At 39.5% G+C, this 15,823-nt stretch overlaps 1 protein-coding gene across 1 annotated transcript; it reads right to left on the bottom strand.

Annotated features, from left to right (window-relative positions):
• Positions 1–5,985: 5,985 nt before the first annotated feature.
• On the bottom strand, positions 5,986–14,445 carry LOC124300559 (tubulin alpha-8 chain-like). The gene is made up of 4 exons (XM_046754776.1): positions 14,425–14,445; positions 7,385–7,601; positions 6,207–7,200; positions 5,986–6,115 (listed from the first exon to the last, which is right to left on the bottom strand). The coding sequence occupies exons 1-4, from the start codon at positions 14,443–14,445 to the stop codon at positions 5,986–5,988; spliced, it is 1,362 nt and encodes a 453-aa protein (XP_046610732.1).
• Positions 14,446–15,823: the final 1,378 nt, after the last annotated feature.

Consider the following 15,823-nt stretch of genomic DNA (forward strand, 5'->3'; position numbering starts at 1 on the left):
TAACAAAATTCCAGCCAATGACTTGCTTACCTTTGGCAGAAGGTAGTACCAATACTGGGCCGCCGTTGGGCTGGGGTTTTCCATCGGTACATCGATGACTTTCGTCACTGGTCCAACTTTGACAGGACGTTGTGCCAGACATGGACTATTGCAAAGTCTCACTGTCGGCGGATCATTGGCCCAATATGTCAGCTGACCATTAGCGAGGCATTGTACCGGTTTTGGTACAACCGTAAGATCCCACCTCGACACATCACTGGGAACTGCTGTTAGACATTCCTTGGTGCTGGAATGACGATGAGTTCTTTTATCGGTATAGAGCACTGGCAACTAGTGACAGCCAAGTTCAAACTCACGATACGTTTCATGAAAAATAGTGAAATTAAGTACCTAATTTTAGTATAAAGTATTACTCTCATCGGTCACTTTGACCTATTACCGTGATGATTTGTTGAATTCACCATCGGAATATGATTTTAATTCTCATCGACGAAGAAATGGCATGGATTCTAGGAATTTAGTATTGCGATTTTGTAAAATCCGTGCCACCTTTTTATTTATGCGTCAAAGGGTCAAATGAAAATGCTTTAGAGTGTTTTTGTTGAGAATTGTGTTTGAAATGGGGCTGTTGAGTCTTTTTTCGCGATTGAGATACGTAGACTTCGATATTTGAGGATATATAGGTGAACGTCGAAATCGACCAGGCACCCCCTTAAATCGTCATGTGAGGATGTGGGTTATGTGTAGTATCAGTCTTTGCGGGTTATTTCCAAAGTCGTATTGACAATTACTGGTGCCGAAGTAAAGTCAGGTTTTCCATGCTCACTGACTCTATCGGTCGATATTATTTGTATCGCATTAACAGAGTATAATATCCAATAGTCGACAGTGAATACTGTGGTGCGAGTTTTGCCAAGACACAGAGGAAGATGCACTGGTAATACTATAATATTCGCCTGCAATGTCATCAAGGGATAAAAAAATGCCAGATTTAAGGTAGCACGAAAAAATGAAGAATATGAGAATATCTAATAATTAATAATTAGAAATTGGAAAAACTTAGTATGAGTCAATTAGCTTCCGCGCAAATGAGTAAAATTTACAAAAAAAATGTTTCTTTTCTCACGATTACAATAATTTTTGGATTTTTTACAAAATCAAGTAATCAATTGAATTTGCGAAAAAAAATGATGCAATGCCAAGAGTGCGAATTATAAACTCATGGTAAAATCGCCGTGAAGTTATATTTTGTGAATGTAGACGCGATAAAACCTTGCAAATCGCTTTGAAATTATTCTTATTCCCTCGCAGCTTATAGAAAAACTATATTACAACGTAACGATAAGTGATAAATTCACCGTTTAGCGCTCTCTGTGCCGTGAATTATCGCCGCGCAGCTTTTATCATCAGAGTGTCTTATATGCTCTTACCACAGTTCTTAGATTCATATCGATATACGCACTTACCATAAGAGAGTTTCATGCGCTCATACTGTAGATCCTAGATCCATATCGTTAATTTTTACACATGATATCTAGACAAGGGTAGTTAACGTATACATAAATTTCACATCCAACCGTTACATCTTCAACGTTAGCCTGCAAATAAAATACTTGAATTACGATCGGAGCTTTAAACACCTAAGTGAATGGACACCCGCAACGGAGTTCAGACTCATTGTCAGTAAAAAACGTTTGGGATAACTGTTGGTAAAGTAGATGCCCCGACTATACCGGACTTATGACAGCGCTGGTGAGACCTACATACCCTCTCATGGAGTTTAGTTATTGCAATAAAATTCTGATACTTGTTTGTTATTCTCGCTAAGTTGTGTGCTCCGGGTAGCACCTTTATCCAGAGATCGACTATCATTTGATCACAAATGGTCAACGTTTTGTCCAAATAAAAAAATCGCTAGCCATTGTTGGCAAAAAATAGACTGAAAAAACGGATATTTTTTACATATGTAATATTTTTTACACGTATGTAGGGGCAAGGAAAATGTTGTGCCATTTTTGCAGGACGAAACACATTCACGTCTTAAAAGGAAAAAACCTGTTGACAATATTACAATTCAAGTATACTTCGATATCTGAAGTTTTTTAATCAGGCCGCTGGATCTGAATCTAAAGACAGAACTTCCGAATTCGACGTCGCTGATCCATTACGGTAGATTCGAATTTTGAAAAAATATCTAGATTTCACAATCAGTTAAAATTGATATGTGATGCTGAAAAAAGTCAAAATGGTAAGTCCGACGTTCGATGATACGAAGTTACTATTTGGAATTTTGGAAATCTGGTTTCAGATTCGGATTCAGCGTTCTCGGAGACCGCAAGATACAGAGAACCTCGATAATTAGAAAGAGCTTATAGGCTCCCGAACAAACGTAGACGCAAACACAAGTGTATTCCAAATCAAGTTGCATTGAATTTGATTGTTCGAGAGTTTGTACAGTAGATTGCCTGACCGGATCAGAGCTGACCGCATCGTGGTTGGCCATTGATCTTGCTACGCCTCGCCTGGGAAACGGGGAAGTACAGGGGAGAAGGTACACGTCTATGTACAGGGCAAACTAATTAACGAGCTCCTCGACTATACTAATCCATGAAACGGAATTAGGCACCACTTCACTTAAATCGGTGCAAAATATTCAACCATTAATTACATCAATTACGTTAGAACGCGTGTAGTCATATGATAATGTCCAATCTGCGAACTCGTAACAAGATATTCAATGTCAGGCAGATGTTGATTCTGGATACGAAATTTTTATTAAATTCATATAATATTTCTGCGTGGTGAAAAAGAGGTGAGTCATCGAATAAACAAACGCAGGGATGAATAGAGCGAAGAGAGTACGATTGGACTATTGGAGTTATTAGAGTACAGTTAATTGGCTGCTCCATTCTGGTGCCGGGAGAGGACTTGAACTCTAAACAGTTTGGAAGGGTAAACTGTGGTGGGTTGGAACGTACTAAAAAACGCGTTTGCTTGAAAGTAATCGATGATCATCTCGGCCGTAATATTTCCTTATCCTCACTCCAACGATAACCGCCTCATCGATATTATCTCTCATCGCTAATCAGTCTGACATCCACTTCAATGAATGAAGTCAACCAAACAGAGTTTAAATGGTACAAAATGATACTCATTCTAAGCTGACTAAAATGAAGTTCTGATCAATGTACAAACATAATTATCCACCTGAATTTCCCACAATTAGGTAATGTTTAATCTAAGAAACTTAGACTCGATAATCAATTAATTCCTCATACCCATGTGCATGCATCTACACGCAGAGTCAAGTTGCCCATCCTATAACTCCACGAAAGCTTAGCAGATCAATTCGGGGCTTTTTTCACGCCTAGGGAGCCGGAGTGGTATGTCTTAAAAGCTTTTCACGATTCATGGTATAAAAAGGTCGCTATCCTCATGGAATAATCATGTGACGACTGGGTAATCTTTTATTTCCCCATCCCGTATCACCGCGAAGTGGTACGTAAGAACGTGAATCCGAGTATATATATTGCTCGATTTTCATCCTCTGCATCGGATATACCTGTACCACACATACATCGTTCAGAATCCTCAATCGCTCGTTCATTCGGTCACTTAGTTGGTTGACGTTACGGAGCGCAGCTACATGGAACATTCATTTCGTTCGACAATATCATTCCGCGGTAGCTACCGTTGGCTTCGTTTTCCCTAAAATGTAAATCGTGCAATTTTTCAAATCAACTCAAATCAAATAAAACGATATTTGTAAGTCGAAACATAACGGGATCTCACACTTATGCGAACGCCAATTAAGCTCTTGCAGATAGTGGAAAGTTACGTTCAAGAGTTTTCACGGTCTTAGTGAGATCTGCAAAAAGTCTATGCGAGCATATAGCTATGTCTAATAGTTTTGCCACAAGAAGCAATTGAAAATATTTATGACCAGAGCCACGGCGGGCTGCTGTTACGTATACGGTCGACAAAAAAAAAAAAAGAAAGAAAAAACGACAAATTTAAAACGAGAATAAAATTCGAACACGTTGGCCGAATTTCAGGAACTTTTTTCTGCTCAAAATTATAAGAATAAATCTTTTGTTTTGCCTTAGAAAATATGGAAAATCTTAATTTCTTGCTGAGTTACGCGCTCTTGAAAAACGGGTTTTGAAAAAGTCGCTGGGAGGATGAAAAAAATTATTATCGTATGTCTGATACTGATGTGGTACAATATTTTAATAAGATTCCGTTGATATCAGTTGATATTGATGTATACTAAATAAATATTCAGAATATAACTCGTTGAATGTTAATGATTGGGTACGATTAATGAAACTTTTTTTCGTAGTGTTGAATTCTTCAGACTAGTGTAGTAAAATAAATCACAGCTTCATAGGGATGTAAAGAAACTGTATGTCAAAATGCAGAGAATTGTTTCATTTTTCAGAAATATTAGAAAGAAATTGTGTGAAGAATGGAGAGCTTGTTAAAAAAAGTAAAAAATTTACAGGAAACATCTCTGATTATTTTTTCTCTTATGTTTTACACAGTCTCAATTCGCAAACTTTTGGTGAGATATTTCACAGAGTTTACCAGAAATTGGAGAAAAAAATATTCATCCTTGCATAAATGTTGATTTCGGATTGCTCTGCTCGTAATATAGCTAGAGTAATGTTAATTACCACTAGGGTACTGAAATTCTCCGGGTCGGGTCGGGTCGGGTAAAATGGATTACCCAAAAATTTCGGGTACCCGGAAATATCGGGTTTGCCGAAAATTGCGAAGTTTTTGAAAATTTTCGTCACGGCTGTTTTCGTTTCTTCAAAAATAAAATCCGACTTTCGCAAATTTCGGATTAGAGCCATTTCCGAAATCCCGGACAATCTAAAAGATAATTTCGCAGCTGTCTGGAATTATGAGTTCCGGAGGTTCTATTCTCAAAAGATCAGACTAGACTCACCGAAAAATATAATCTCGAATTCTTTCGTATCTGCTTCGTTAGCGCATCATCGTGAAATAATGACCTGAGTTCGAGTAGCCGCAATTACCACTATTACGTACCATTACTTTTTCAATCCTTACTGATGAAAACGAATCGTGGCATTGCTTGTAGGCTACTGCCAACCTTGAAGTGTCGCGTGGATAACTTGACACAGGGTAAATTTGCATGTATTAAGAACAAAATAATGTCGATCGCAAAAAGTAACATGCTGCATTTTCGCGAAATAATCTAAAATCTCGAAACCGAGGAGATCGATTTACTTGGAATTGGCATCAATGTCAGTAAAAAGTTACGTATCCGATTTCGTTTTGTGCAGTTTAACTCTCACTTATTGTATGCAATCATTCCCTGAGTAATCTTCAGTAAATCATCTAGCCAGTCGTTTCCGTGTTTGTAACCTTATTTGCGATTGAAAAAAAGTGGAAGTGCCATGATGAGAGATTGTTCCTGATAAGGATTTAAAATTTGGAATGCATTCCGAATTTGTGCCAGATGAAATTTCCCCAGTCAGGGATCACAATCAGTATAAAACAGCGTTGTATTTGCCGCCAAATGCTGAACAGCTTCAAATGCACTCGTAACTGAACATAGTAAATGCCATGAAGGACTCATTCTAAAAGACTAAGATTCAAGCGATGACTTTCGGAATGATCAATCAAAAAATCATGCTAATTGTGAAAGTTACATCAACGTTTTTATACATGTGTATTTTCTAGGACGATAAATACGACAAAAAGACAGTATAAAAAAAATAAGCTTGAATAAAAATACTACACAAAACACCCACGATTACAAAAAACTGTACAGTACTTTGTATCAAAATATAAATGACAAGGACATTGTCGCTTCGTCAGCGACGAGTGTGTTCGTTCATCCCACCAAAAGCTGTGGCACTCCGGATGTCGGCGATCGTTGGTTATTCCCTCCGAAGAAAGACGTTCTCCGATCATCCGCCGTCCGAGCCACGCCACAACATTTCTTCTAACTCGTCAGTTCTCGTCCCCGCCTTCACCACCCTCCGCAGAGTCCATGCCCACCTCTTCGTAATCCTTCTCAAGAGCCGCGAGATCCTCGCGAGCTTCGTTAAACTCGCTCTCGTCCATGCTTTCCGCGACGTACCTGCGAAGAAATCGCCCATCACCGAATTCAAATCACTTAGTTTTACTGAAAGAAAAAAAGATGAATGGAAACGACATAGCCTGCAGCTCACCAGTGCACGAAAGCTCGCTTGCTGAACATTAGGTCGAACTTCCTGTTCAACCTGGTCCAGGCTTCCGCGATGGCTGTTGTGTTAGCCAGCATAGCCATGGCTCTCTGTACCTTGGCCAGATCACCGCCCGGTACGACAGTTGGCGGTTGGTAATTGATTCCGACCTTGAACCCAGTCGGACACCAATCAACGAACTGGATGGTCCGCTTGGTCTTGATCGCCGCGATGGATGCGTTCACGTCCTTGGGCACGACGTCACCTCTGTAGAGCATGCAGCAGGCCATGTACTTCCCCTTTCTCGGGTCGCACTTCACCATCTGATTGGCGGGCTCGAAACAGGACGAGGTTAGCTCCATGACGGTGAGTTGCTCGTGGTAGGCCTTCTCCACTGATACGATAGGCGCGTACGTCGCCAGGGGGAAGTGGATGCGAGGGTACGGCACCAGATTCGTCTGGAACTCCGTCAGGTCGACGTTCAGAGCCCCGTCAAACCGGAGCGACGCCGTGATCGACGACACTATCTGACCTATCAGTCTGTTCAAGTTCGTGTAGGTCGGTCTCTCGATGTCGAGGTTGCGGCGACAAATGTCGTATATGGCCTCGTTGTCGACCAGAAACGCACAGTCCGAGTGTTCCAGGGTCGTGTGTGTCGTCAGGATCGCGTTGTAGGGTTCGACGACGGCGGTCGAGATTTGGGGCGACGGGTAGATAGCGAATTCCAACTTTGCCTTCTTCCCATAATCGACGGAGAGTCGCTCCATCAGTAGGGATGTGAACCCGGACCCGGTTCCCCCGCCGAAGGCGTGGAATATCAGAAAGCCCTGAAGACCGGCGCACATGTCAGCAGTCTTGCGGATCCTGTCCAGCACCAGCTCGATTATTTCCTTACCAAGGGTGTAGTGCCCTCGGGCGTAATTATTCGCGGCGTCTTCCTTCCCCGAGATCAATTGCTCCGGATGGAAGAGCTGGTGGTAGGTTCCGGTACGGACTTCGTCTGTATGGATTGCGAGAATCAGAATCAGGGCGTGGCAGGAAAAACAAAGAGTGAAAAGGGTTGTCGCGCATGGATGAGTGTGATTATCACTAAATCTCTTATTCCAATCCTATGTGTGTAACCGGTTGTACGGCGAAATCGATGCCAAAGCAATGTAAAACGGCGGGCGTACGAAGGTTCGTACCAATGACAGTGGGCTCCAAGTCGAGGAAGACTGCTCGTGGCACGTATTTTCCGCCTCCGGTCTCGCTGAAGAAGGTCTGGAATCCCTCATCGTTGGTGCATGTTTGAGGGGGCAGCATACCGTCGGGCTGAATTCCGTGCTCCAGACAATAGAGCTCCCAGCATGCATTTCCCATTTGGACGCCCCCTTGGCCAATGTGGATTGAAAGCACCTCACGCTACGCGAATGACGACGGTTATCAGGTTAATTCGGGTCAGGTATGTGATCAGTTTCCGAAACACAGTTATGCAGCCGCAATGGCTGGCATGATATTGTCTCTCGCCCCGCAGGCATTGGCTTTTTACTACGTGATGATATTACAATATTCTCTTATATTCACGTATAATCACTTGTGTAGCACATTGTCCGCGAGGTGCGAGGCAGTATCAGATCCGCTGAGATGGTTGAACAGTGGTATATTACCATCTTGCAAGGATTGGTAGTGAAGAAGAATGTCGAAAAATTGGGGGTGGGATGAACGAACGATCTTGACACGAACACGGGTGAAACGAAACTGGAGGAAACATGAGAAGTCTTTGATTTGTTTCTCGGTTGTCTTGGAGATTACAATAATTGGGAGATTCTCTTCTGGCACAGTGATCCTTTCCAAGCGATTTTCCTGTTTCTACCATTTTGCGTTGGCGACGATTTACTTAATATGTGAAACGACGTTCTGATATTCGTAAAACACATATCTGAGGCCTTATTTTTGAAATCTATGAAATTTTAAGGTCGAATTTCACTTTTACTAATTCCATTCAATCTATCCACAGGATCGTTGATGTTTTTTTCTCACCAAGTGAGAAAATTATTTATTCAAAGCAGTCCAATGGGCAATAGTACAAGACAGTGTTTTTTTATTGTAAAATTAATTTTTTACCTATAATAAAAACATTTTTTTTTTATGATAAATAAAATAAATTTTTCTCGCAAAGTATCGCTCAATCGACTGCAAAATTTCGTAAATATATTTCGCCTTTTTTGACGTCTTGTTTCGTTATTGAGTAATGTTTATTTGAAGACGTTGAAGAAGAAATTTTTTGAAAAATCATAGCTTGAGAACAAGCTAAGAATAAGATTTCAAAAAAATCGTTAATGCTGCTTTCGAAAACAAACGGAAGAAATCGAAAATATAATCCATGCAAATTTCATCCGAATTGAAAAAACAATATCCCTCCTGTATTCTTATATTTCTCGACCTCCTTTTACAGTTTAACAAATTTATCACCTTTTATCAATTTCAATTTTTTCTACTATTACTGCAGAAAAGTCTCTGCATTAGAATAATTTCCCGGGGCATTACAGCGGTGGGAAATTGTATCTCCGCCGATATGCCTCGGTTCCTTTTGCGACTTCTTCCAGTGTAGTTTATCGTAACGGATAACCGCGTTCTTCCGCTCACGGTGTTCGAGTTCGTACGGAAATGACGTTATACATCAAACCGACCCTCGTTCCTGCGAAACGCGAATACCTCCTCTGTTTACACAGCGCTGCCTTCTTGGTCGGTCTGGCAAAATATCCGGAGACATGGGAAAGCATATTTTACGGCGACCCTGCCATGACTTTAATATCGAGATATGAGAATCAAAAAGGCCTAAGGGAGGAAACATCTTTCTTCAATTTTCGTGCATTATACGCCTTTTTGCTGCTGGAAGGGCGTAACCCACAAAATTGAAGCGTGACCGTTAATTTATTAATTCTTGTTAGATACGCCCTTGATGAGTCTGCCGGGATATCGTTGGAGAAAAAATAATTCGGTCAATTTACTTCGCTAAAAGTCATTCCCTCACCTTGTTTCTTAGTCCGAGACGAATAATAAAAAAGCCGTTCATCTCAAATGCAATGTTCTTATTGATTGAATGTTGCTAAAATATCCGAAAATGAGTGTTAATTGTATGTCGAAGTTTTTATTGCACTACGAAAAATACACAAAACGGATAATCAATTTTAAATATATGTCTCGCAATGTAAAATCATTACCTCACCGTCATAGAATATTGTCGAAAATTGGAATCATATTAACGCAACAATTGGACCATTTATTCACGTTTTTCAAATTTTATAATCTCGTCATTTGTAAAAGCAATTTGTTATTGACAATCGATGCAACAATATAAACAGCAGGTTTCCTATTTACTTCCGGAGGTAGGCAATTACCATGCCACCTGCACCTAAACGGTATCATAAAATTTCCGCTCCAAAATGTTTTAATAATAATTTTTAGCTCTATAATGCACCGTTGTCGGAAAAAGCAATCGCAATAGATACTTTGGTTGCCTCCATTGAGTCGGACTATAACTCCGCCTGAGTATCATCAGCAAGAACTGCAACTACGCGACAGTTTATCTTGATGCGTATAATAAGGCGCACGGCAGACAAATTTTTTGATCAGCGCGATAGGATTTAGTTGAAATTCGACTCTCATATCGATTGCAACAATATTTTTTTTCAAGCAATTGAAATTTATGTGTCCCATAGTATCAACAATAGTCCAAGATATTGTGGCATCATTTGGCTACGTATTGACGGCAAATAATCTGACTACCATCTGTTTGATACAAGAGTGAATATGAAGTTGAAGGTTCTCTGATTTCCTTTTTACTGGATTACGGGCAGGTTTTTCGTAATACATCTGTTTGCGCAGGAAATCGTTTTGGTTCGTACAAATAGTGATTAGACAGCGTTTGATTTGTTGGAAGCGAAGGAAGTCGAGAATCCAGAAATAAAAAGAGGTTTAACTAAGAAGTGGTAATTGATGGGGCGTTTTAGAAAAATAGTTTGAGGAATAAATGGAATTCTATCATTGCCGTTTCATGTATGGATCATGCTTTGAAAGAGGCAGTAAAACATTCAAAATTGTAGCCGATTCACAGACTTATGTTGGCTACGTTCAGTGGCTCGAGAATCGTAAGATTTCTTTACTGTTTTTTTTTTTTTTTTCTAATTCTGATGGCTTTTTAGAATTTTTGTCTGCCATATTGGAACCGCCATGTTCAATATCGACAATTTGATCGTGAATATGTGATCAGCGACCTCGAAAATCCCTGCATACCCATTTTTATAGTAATCGGATACGTAGAAAAGAAGAAATCGTGAGGATAAAGAGGTGCTAGGTATACTTACCACCAAGCATGAAAGGGTTAAAAGAATGGTTACAAGTAAAAATACTTGATCAATACCAACAACAAATCGCTCGAATAATCCTTTGTAATCGAACTAAAACATCTACGCCGTAATGCACGTAAAAAGCGCTCGAAATCCTCAAAATTTTGACCGGATATCCGCCAAAAAAGCGTAACCCTCATTTTCCATTTTTACGGATTCCGCCTCTCTGGCAGTATTGCGGCGAGAAGGGGAACGGCCTACGCGCTTCTGGCTGAAGGCTGCTTAATTTTCTCTCAAGGAACTTCCGTGTTAAAGTTGAGATCCGCCCTGATTACGGTATCGCTCGTTTCTTCTGAGTACGCTCTTGATATCACATTCCGGGATATTAGCAGAATCTACGCTTTTTCATTATTAAATATGAAAATGCGTAAACATCCCAGCAAAATTTAACAAGAGGGATGTAAATAGTACATTGTGCTAAAAGTGCCGAAGGTAGGAAATTTCTGACAAGTGGAAAATTGTGATCGCACGAAAATGGTTGGATGGAAGGTCGACTTTATTCATCCACTTTGTAAAATAAATAGAAAAAGTCCTGATCGTGCTGATATGAAATTTCCGGTTACTGGAACGTGCAAGAAGCTGTTCGAATCATTTTTGAAGATAGTTTAATTATTTGCACGGTTATATTCATGTAAGACCATTCTTTTTAAAGGGGAAAAAGTGGCAAACTGTCAGGCATCTTTTAGCCTTATAGTTGGTTAAATTTTTGATTTAGCGCTATGAATTCTTGGATTTTTCATTTTGCAGGCGGGAATTAATATTCAGACCTTGATGTAGCAGAAATAAAATTGTTCCAATATTAAACAGCCTAATATATCATTAAATAAAAATTGCAGTAAGTAGACGTTTTTTAATACGTGAAACAAGTAAAATGAAACAGACCCATTTTGTGATTTTACCAAGGTATAATTATCATCAATTATAACCTAAGTATCGTTAAATTGATGGCGTGTCATAAAGACGCACATTGAACGTATACGTATTATATAGCCACTCGGGGATTTAAAATTCAGCATGAAATTTTCGGCGGAAAAAAAACCAAAAATTTTTAAGGTGTTTCGCGCTGATGGAAGCGACGCAGCACATTCTTATCTCGAGGCTGATGCCCCCTTACACATCGTGCAGAGTCGAGCCCCAATTCGTTGGAGGCGTGCTTTCTTTAACGTGATAAAAAGTTTTTAATACTTCCTCCTCCACCCTGCCACCTTTTCGGCTCAGCAGAGATTTACTTATATTCACTTTTCTCGGCCTACGTCGAATGGTTTTTTACCTTTCGGTGAGCACATTTTCTCGCACTGGACAGGACGAGAATATTATATTTTGTAACAAGGAGGCCAACTCGGTCTTTTCGGGCCGAACGGTTTTTTTTTTTTTTTCGTTGCATACGATTCTTTACATAACAAGAGTATGTTACGCGGTTTTTCACGAAGCACGAAATTGAATTGAGGGTCGCGTAACGTTAGATTTCTTTGCGACAACGCATTCGCGCAGTACAGAAAAAATCACTGAAGTTAAAAGTGGTCTTTTCTGTACTCCCCACACGCGTATTCGCAGACTCGTTCTGTCGTCGTAAAAACGGGTACTTTGTACACGGAAAACACATGTGAAAAACCGTGTGAAGCATGCTCGCGTTATATGAAATTATTTTCAACTTTCACTTACGTCCGTAATAGTATAAACCGTGAAGATTCTTCCGAATAAATTGCTCCGTCTATGGTAGAATTTTTTAACTTGTGAAACTGTCACACCTGCGTTAGAAGATTCCGTGTTTTATACTTTATATGTACTTGAACTTGGGAGTTGGGGGGGGGGCTTACATAAGTCAGGCAGGAGTTTGCACTGTATAGTATATGCGGATATACACTTACGCACACGTATATCCACGTCATCTTGAAAAGCTCCGATTCTTTGGTGGGTGGTAAATCTTCTCCTCAAACTTCCATATTGCAAAGTCTGCAGGCGTCTAGGACGAAGATTATCCGCGAACAGTCGGACACTTTTTCGCTTGCGTTGATAGACACGATTTCCCTCTATGAAACTTAATATTACATGCAGGCACGCGAACTCGGGAGATTTTTTTTTCATTTTCAACAGATTTGGCTGAAATAAGGTGGATTTGAGCAGGCTACGCGTTCAGATGTTTACGGCAGATCGATTCCGTATAATCCCAATTTAATGATGTTTATTGCATAAGTGATTCTTTCGAAATGATCCGATGTTTTGCCTGTAATAAAGTTTTTCTCTTATAATCGCTATGAGTTTACGCAATTTTTCACCGTAACACATCCGCTAAGAATACTGTTAAATTATCGTAGAGGATTGATTTATTTGGATTGACTTTTGGAAATCATTCCTCTGGCCTGCTATACAGAAGTTTATTAAAGGTGCGTAATTCTTGTGTCAAGTACATATTAAAGTGGAAACTACCATAAAAAATTCACGTTGTGATTTATAAACCAACAAAATGACAATGAACATTCAAATAAGTACCAGAAAAAATATTATCGACGTGCACCGTATTTCGTTCTTCATTTTCTAAAAAGCCCACCAAGTACAACTAACTTCGAATTTTTCATATCGTCCCCCATTCTTTATTGTTCGCGTTCGTTACTTATTTTTGCAAAAAAGTTAATTGGCAGTTAGGATTTTGTTTTAAATATTATTTGTAGGTGAAGGTATCGTTGTCGGTACTTATTTCAACGTACATTGTCAGTTTGGTGGCAAAGTAAATTTTTATTAGTAGTTTTTACTTTAATGTACTTGGGAAAAGATCTTTTTACCTGAGATGTTCCTTAGGGAGTTCGCAAGTTTTTGAGGCCATTGATAATTAAATATTCAATGAAATAGAAGTGGACAAAAGTGAAAATTTGCCGTTGAATTGGTCTTACTGTGATCTTTCAGAAAGACTCGACTGTATATTCTGAAAATTTAAAAATTTACAAACTTACTAGAGCAATATTATAAAATTACTTGCGAGGTATCATAAAGTTGTACGAAGAATTCTGTGGCCAGATTCTACGATGATGGCCGAAAGGGTCCGTCGCTTGAAAATCACCAACAATTCACAAGTGATTTCCTAGTGATTCCCAATATTAAAAAATAGCTAGAATTCCACTGATCTCTGAGTGATTACTAAACGTTCAAAATTCTTCGTCGTCTTATTGATTTTCAACTAATCTCTCAAGTGAATGGCCTCTCGATTATGGTTTTCAATCCTACGACTGGCCATTTATATTTGAAAAACTTAGCTGGCCATGCGCACGTCATATCGATTTTACTTCAGTCAAAGCTGTTGCTATACAAAATCTAAAAAAAATATTTTAATGCTTAGGATATAATGGGCTTGAATAAAAATTTCCTTCAAAAATTACACTGGCATGAGATCCTTGTGACGCTAATGAGTTTCAGTATCGATTTATTATTTCCATATACGAGACGTTCTCAACCAACTCAGCCACTTTTTTTTCATCCTCTCGTACCTGTGCCATAATTGGCTATACATATAGTAGTACTACTTTAAGGGACTCTCTGTGAATTTTTTGAGATATTTTAATTTACTCGTTTCGGAAATGATTCTTTTTTTAAACCCGTATATAATGGATGGTTGAAGTCGGACAAAAAATATTTTGGCATAAAAGAGTAATGTTTTTTCGTGAACTATTTAATGCAATATCTGTTATATTTTTGATGGCATCAAAAAGGTTAATAATAAATATCACGCATGTTTTACATATCTGTGTTATCAACTCGATATTTCCATACACACCCAGCCAATACATTATTTGACGTGCTACTATTTTAATTTTTCTGCTGTCTACAAACTATAGCTGTAATACTTGTGGGATTATTTTCTTCATCATAGAGATCTGATATAATAATTTTAGCGTAACAATTTGTGGGAATCTGGTCAGGGAGCAAAATGTCTCCAAAAATATTTGGCTAGGTTGAAAACCCAGAGTTTTGTCATTCAGAATGTCTAACCATGAAGCTTTTTCCGAAATTGATGATATCCAATTAGTGTGTGCTGTTCAAATTCGCTCGGATTCTTTTCTATCACATATTACGGATGTTGTTTCATTCGTGCTCACCATCATCGGGGTAAATTACACCACTGGAGATTCTCAGACTTTATTTATTGCTTGTCCTAACTTCCGATTCAGGTGGCAGGGTTCGGTCATACTTGCTACGAAACTACGAAACGTAACATAACTTGCAGTTAAACATAAGCATCTCTTTCCAAGGAGAATATAATTCATTCATCTACAATCGCACTCCTGCCAATGAGAAGTCCGCTCTTAACGCAAACGACTAAAAAGCGACAACAACTGCAATAATAATTATTTAAAAGGTAGCGGTGAGGCAGCGAAGGTGTCCGGTCGGACTTATTGCCTCGGCGAGTCTTCCGGCACCAATGCGAGTCCGTGCCGAGACGGCTGCACGCTCGCAGTTCGAATTCTCGCCACGCTCCTTTAGATTTATGACTGTGCCTAACGAGGTACATACATAAGTGGTTTACCTGTGCATCGGACTACGAACAGGTCAGGCATAGACCAGGTATACATCGCACACGTTGATCCTGCGCAGCAGATCGCAAATGTGACGCGGTTCGTGCCTGTGTGCTGTACGTGTAACAGAGCTAAGGCTTGCGAACCGGCTCCAAGGCTTCGATCCTTGACCCTAGTAATGCCTGGAGCACAAGAAACGACTTGCGTTGGTTGCCGGATCACCTACGGATTGCTCGTTCATTCGCACACGTGATTGGTCGGATCCTCGTGCGAGTGCACGTTACGGCCTGTAGGTGATCCGACCCAAAGGTATACATCTCCAAATATCGAAGTCCACGTATCTCGAACACAAAAAAGGGCTTAACGGATCCATTCTGTACGCAATACCGAACGAAAATATTCCAGTTTATTTTTATTTGATGCAAACATAAAGAAATCGCACGAATTTTACGATTTTACTATTGCGATTTTGGGGAATCCGGTCATTGATTTTTATGAATATTGGTACTCGAAGGTTTATTGGGAGGCTGATCATGAATCTGAGGTCAGACTTGCGAAATACAAAATGGAGAATCCTAGATTGTGAAAAAAAAAACCTGAAAATATTCGGATATTGGTAGAAATTAGTAGACGAAGATTTTTTTAGTCACCGATAACGTATCCAAGATCAGACTTCCAAAATTTGTAACGGTGGATCCATTATAGTGGTTGAAAATAAAAAAAATATCAT

Source organism: Neodiprion virginianus, chromosome 3 (genome assembly GCF_021901495.1).
Source record: "Neodiprion virginianus isolate iyNeoVirg1 chromosome 3, iyNeoVirg1.1, whole genome shotgun sequence".
In the NCBI taxonomy this organism is placed as follows: domain Eukaryota; kingdom Metazoa; phylum Arthropoda; class Insecta; order Hymenoptera; family Diprionidae; genus Neodiprion; species Neodiprion virginianus.

What these genes read in the sequence shown, in the direction of transcription:
- LOC124300559 (XM_046754776.1), bottom strand. Translation starts at nt 14,445, where the DNA reads ATGAAGAAAATAATCCCACAA. An exon ending in CTTGGAGCCCACTGTCATTG is followed by an intron (nt 7,201 to 7,384) that starts GTACGAACCTTC and finishes CAATCCATACAG; the next exon opens with ACGAAGTCCGTACCGGAACC. An exon ending in AAGCGAGCTTTCGTGCACTG is followed by an intron (nt 6,116 to 6,206) that starts GTGAGCTGCAGG and finishes ATTTCTTCGCAG; the next exon opens with GTACGTCGCGGAAAGCATGG.